General features: G+C 38.4%; 1 protein-coding gene across 1 annotated transcript in view; it reads left to right on the top strand.

Moving 5' to 3' along the window:
• Positions 1 to 5,449, top strand: part of itfg1 (integrin alpha FG-GAP repeat containing 1) — a 331,482-nt gene extending 326,033 nt beyond the window's left edge. The window contains exon 18 of the mRNA XM_070898049.1: positions 4,965 to 5,449. Within this exon, the coding sequence (XP_070754150.1) occupies positions 4,965 to 5,024 (60 nt within the window). The 3' untranslated portion in view covers positions 5,025 to 5,449. The remainder of the gene's footprint in view (positions 1 to 4,964) is intronic.
• The last annotated feature ends 551 nt before the right edge of the window (positions 5,450 to 6,000 follow it).

The raw sequence follows: 6,000 nt of genomic DNA on the forward strand, positions 1-6,000 counted from the left end.
TTTTTTTAAGTTAGCTTTATTCTTAGAATTGTGATTTTTTTTTTTTTATTATGCTATTCACAGAAGGAGTTGATGGAAAACTGTCCACTGTAAAAATACAATTTAAAAAAAATCTTATGTTCTAAGGATGTGGGCAACTCCACCTTTATTGCGCCGCCATAGTTGCCCTGAGAAGGTAGTAAGGGGCCACTACAAAGTGCACGTTGGAGTCAGCCACATGTAATGGAACCGGAGTCATTTGTAGGCCAGACTGGGTAGGAGCCAGTTGGATTTTTATAACAAAATGGCAGTTCTATTACCAGCTTGAATTAAATTTCATAACTTGCTATGACCCATGACCTCTGGGTTACGAGTCCAATTCCGTAATTACTAGACTAGTACACTCTTTATGACATTTCCATATGTGCTTGTTCGTCTTTGTAAATTAAATTTGATACTTTAAATTGAACACAAGGACTGATGGGATGCTTTACCGCTTTCAAAGTCTGGAATGAGATCTTATGGATGCATATTACTTGAACAGTACGTTGTGGAACCAACCAGGGAGCAGGCTATCTTAGATCTAGTACCGTGTAATGAAGCAAGATTAATAAATGATCTCGTAGTAAAGGATCCTCTAGTAATGAGTGACCATGATATGGTTGAATTTCAAATTCAGTTGGAGGGTGAGAAAGTTGGTTCTCAAACCAGAGTCCAAAGCTTAAATAAAGGAGATTACAAAAGTACAAGGGCAGAGATGGCTAAAGTGGTTTGGGAAAATAGACTAAAGAATGGGACGGTTGATGAGCAGTGGCAGACATTTAAGGAGATATTTCATAACTCGCAACAAAAATATATCCCAATGAGAAGGAAAAACTGTAAGAGAAGGATTAACCATCTGTGGCTAACTAAGGAAATAAGGGAGGGTATCAAATTGAAAACAAAGGCATACAACGTGGCCAAGACTAGTGGGAAGCCAGAGGATTGGAAAATTTTTAAAAGCCAGCAGAGAACGACTAAAAAAAGTGATTAAGAAAGGGAAAATAGATTATGAAAGTAAACTAGCATGAAATATAAAAACAGATAGTAAGAGTGTTGACAGGTACATAAAAAGGAAAAGAGTGGCTAAAGTAAATGTTGGTCCCCAATAGGATGAGACTGGGGAATTAATAATGGAGAACAGGGAAATGGCAGAGACGTTCAACAAATATTTTGTATCGGTCTTCACAGTAGAAGACACTAAAAACATCCCAATAGTGGATAATCAAAGGGCTATAGGTAGGGATCTGAACCTGTTCAGCTGGGGCAGCTGATTGGATTTAATATTCCTACACTAATAAATTTCAAATCAGCCAAAGTTCCTGCTCCTGATCACAATCTAGTGACGTACGTTTGGCCGTGCCCTTATGTGAGTATTGGCTGAGTACAGAACTGATTGAACAACCTGTAGACAGTCGCTATCTCGGCATATTCATGAAGAATGGCTACTTTGAAGAGGTACTGGGAACTATCAGTGCCAATGCTACTGTATTTCAGACTTCAGGAGAAATAAGGTTATTTTTTCCCCCTCAAGTGTTCAAAAATGATTCATTGTTAGTCTGATGATGCAGTCGCTTTTCTACACTCTACAGTGACAACAGACTGCCTATTCCCTATTGGAGCAGTGTCCTTCAGAGTATTTAAAGAAGTACATCTCGATGTACAAAACTATGAAGGCAGATGAATATTAATAGAACTATTGGCCTTGGTTTCTCACCGATTTAACGGTCCACATTTACAAATCGGTTTATCCAATGTTGTTTCTTTACTGGATTACAGGATATCTGTTTTTGCTCACCATGCTTTTGAAATTTTTAGTTTTGCTTCTTTTTAGTGCAGTCATTTAAAATCAAAATTATGGCAGATTTAATGACTCACTGAGTTAGAACAGTCAGGAAAATTGTCTGGTTGGCGGAATGATTGGTCCCAGCACAGCTCAGCACAGCACTTCCCCACCCAAATCACGCAGTTCTTAATCTTCCAGCCAGCCTAAAGTGTTCTCCCATATTCATGAGCTCAGCTTGTCCATCCGAAATGAACAATGAAGGGAAGCACATTCTGAGCTATTCAGGAAGTGAGTTAAAGCTGTATTGCTGGCTTTTTCATTGCTGCAACCTAAACTCTTAAAATGGATATTCGATTAAATACTGCTGAGTTTTTTGAAGGCAGAAAAAAGGGACGGTAAGCACGTTTATCTGCATCAGAGACTGACCGCCTGTATCCATCCTTATCCACATCTGCGGATCCAGGAATGCCTTCGGAGATTTCACTTCACCAGCGAAGCAATAGCAGGGTTGTGCCATCTGCTGGAATCTATCCTGCAAACAACCTCTACCGCAAAAATAGCACTTTATGCTTCAGGTTCATAGCAACATCATAAAATTCACAGTTCAAAAATGCATTCAGCAAGTCACTGATAGATTATTCATCATTACCTTCCCCATGGAAAACTGCAAGAATATTGAGAGAGCTCTGCAATTTTTCTGTCTCAGAATTCCCCAAAGTCTAGGCTGTTTTTGATGGCATCCATATGACCATCTAGGGCCCTACATCTTTTATGACCCACAAAGGCTTCCATTCCATCAACGTCAGGTAATCAGCTGGTAGAAGACAGGCTCTTGCAGGTGAATGCCCATTTCTCAGGCAGCAGTCATGATTTTATTTTCAGACAATTATATGTGTCTGCCCTGTTTGACAGAGAAGACAGACAGGAAGGATAGCTTCTCTGTGACGGAGCTTATGCTGTTCAGCACCAGCTTGTGACAGCATTGTGACAATTAAGAACACCAGATGAATGCATATATAATGAGACATATGAAACAACCAGATCATTATTGAGCATATTGTAGATATTGTTAAGCAACACTTCAATGCTTGGACAGATTAGTGAGTATAATATGGTAGAGTCTTCAAGATCATTTTTATCTGCTGCGTGCTATACAACTTTTTGATAAGGCATCATGCAGAACTGCACAGATATGGGTACTGGATTCTTCCACAAATACTGCTCAAATTTGCATGATGGTATAGACAAACCAAAACAATTGTTGATAATGCTTGTGTTCAGATAGCAACTTTCTTATATAGACCCATCGAGTTCCAAACCTCCAACAAGCAGGTTCCTACTCCTCCACTGCCACCAACACAGGCTCCTGTTCACTTGTGTCCCTTCCTCAAACTGACAATCTAAATCCCACTGAGTGGACGTACTTGTGCTGCTGCATTCGACAAGTTGAGCAATGAATGATGCTGGGTGGCATCTTCTAAGGTACCACAAGCTCTGGCTGGTTCTTGAGAGACATCTATAAAAACTGGAGGAATATATGTTATAATGCTGGCTTAAATTACTACTTGTATGATAATATGACTCATGCCATGGTGTTATGATTGAGTGCATGTTTGTGTGAGAATGAATGAGCAGGGGGAGAAAGAACAGAAGGAAAGTAGGAATACTGAACATAAGGGAGACCTTTGGCTTCAGTCTGCCCACTCTCTATATTCTCATGGCCCAGGATTTCCATCGTGGACTCAAATGTACTTAAGTGAAGAAAGTTCCAGGCCTTCCTCCTGTTGAATGTTCTGCTGCCTGTTGTGTACTGCTTTGTCCTGCCAATAGTTTTAAGAGATTGTAAGTTTGAGAAATACCTACAGTGACACGCAGTGCCTGTGCAGATAGATTTTATTGGAAGTTTGCTTTGTTGATTCACCTTTACAGATGTAAGTGCAACAATAGTTCCAGTTTGAAGTTGGAGCTAGAAAGTTGTGGCGATGCATGTGAAGCTAGGTAGCACTATAGGGTTATCTGAGGACTTTGCATGTGATCTCAGTCATGATATGACAGGTTCAGAAGAAACTCTTTCTGGCATGCATACTTTTCCCATCTACTTTGTAAATGGAAATGCTGGGTAGTTTACTTTGGGACAATTTCATGGTTGGCAAAGGTCTTCCTCATTTGCTTCCAGGTTATCTGAATGAGGACCACCATGTTGACCCTTTGATCCAGTCTGGATAGTTCTCTTGTGGGGAAGGATGCACTTCAATGTCAAACAGGGCATCCTTCCCTTGGTCCACTTCTTGAAGGAGCAGTTCCACAGCTGCATCATTGAATGCTGTGGTTCTTTGTGGGCATTGCATAATTTTTTACTAGCAGTGCACACTTGTTTGAGCGCAAAGCTTTCAACAGACCAGTCCTATAGCTTCAGCATCAGGGTGGAAAATGTACCTTGCTTTCTTTGCAGCCCTTATACCTAGATTTGAATCCAGCACAGAGTAATAATGGATAATGATTTTCTCTGACAACTTTAATGGTTCAATATAAAATTAGTTTGAACATCCAGTTCCTAGCAGGTATGAAGCCATAGCGCTAAACTAGCCATTATTCAGCTGAATGGCATTAATTTGGCAATTTCACTTTATTATCCCAAAATGGTGGGAAATGGAAAGATTTACACAAATCCACTGCAAATTAGAGTTAAAGTGCATTGCTGTGGTGGGGGGAGCTTTACTCTGCACTGTGTCTGACTCTGGGTACCAAAATCATAAAATTACATTTCTCCATAGCTGTCACTCCTAACTTTGAACAGAAAGAAAAGTAGTCTGTGTAAATGTAATGAGTTAACTAGCATGGACTTTAAAAAAAAAAATATTAAAATACGATGCAAATGTAGGTCTTAGCTTACCTTAATATGGCTGATAGAGACTTCACAAAAAAAGCCCCAAAATCTTCCTCCTTTCATATAATTAGAATATTATTCTTATCCTTTACTGACTATATGGTCTTTATTCAAAAACAACTTTTCCAGCCTGGTTAAATATTTACAGAGAAAATTCAAACTTGGATTTTTTTTTAAGTAATTTGGGTCAAAAGGTTCTGGTCATACCATGCAGCTCGATAAAGAAAATGGGTATATTTGTTCCTAATGACTTTCTTTTTGCTTTTATTTCAGAAAGCAGATGACCGGGAGAAGCGCCAGGAAGCACACAGATTCCATTTTGATGCCATGTGAAATGCAATGGTTCCTGAGAGAGAAATGTTAAGTGTTATGTTAAGCTTAAAATGTTACTTCTAATAAATAGCAAAAGATGAATGTTTAATGTTGAATTGTACATAGTCTAACTGCTTCCTGGATTTTTTTGAAATCCGATTTATGGTTTCTGGGCAGTGGTTGCAGATAACTTGAGCTGTATATTTTGGGGAGTTAATAATTTCAAATTAAATTATGCATTTCACTGTATTACTGCATGTATTTCCAAATGTATGTTCCTGTTGTTTCTCTCAACTTGGTGAATCGTTCTGTTATTAATGCGGCTCATCAGCCTCCAAATGTCTGCTTAAAATAAATGGTCTCTGTGGAGAAGTATACTTAATGTTTCTGGTAGGTCAAAATGAACCATATTGTGGTGTATTAAACTTCTAATCATTTAAAACAAATATTCTGTTTCAAATTCTGCTTTTTATACTACTATATGATCGCATTATTTTAGATGTGAAACAGTACTCAGACTGACATCCAGTTGTGAGACTAGATGACTGGAATTGCAGTATTTAAATCCCTACACTGCAAACTAGTTTGTGGTAAGAGGCAAATGCATAACTTAAGCATGTAGCTGGAGTTCTAAGAATGTTGTTTTAGCAGTATATGGATAATAGAATGATTTGACTGACAGCGGTGAATAATATCTTATGATTTTAAGATGCCACCAAGCTTTCTTTGAAACTATATTTTGACAAATAAGGGGTGTTGATCCGCTTAACCCAAGCATGCTATGGGGTTAAATTTTTCCTAACGATAATTTTACAGAAAATTGGCTAGAAAAAAAGAAATCCCATTTTTTTCACTCACTTCAACTCTTTGCTAAATTTATAAAGTGGAATTTCACCTCCATATATTTGTAAATTAAAAATGCCAGATGAGTTACTGCTTTGCATTCCCACCTCTGTTCTCTACTGTGAGGTAAAGGAACATAACCAAAGTTTCATGC

The sequence above is a fragment of the Pristiophorus japonicus genome, chromosome 13 (genome assembly GCF_044704955.1).
Source record: "Pristiophorus japonicus isolate sPriJap1 chromosome 13, sPriJap1.hap1, whole genome shotgun sequence".
Classification (NCBI taxonomy): Eukaryota; Metazoa; Chordata; class Chondrichthyes; family Pristiophoridae; genus Pristiophorus; species Pristiophorus japonicus.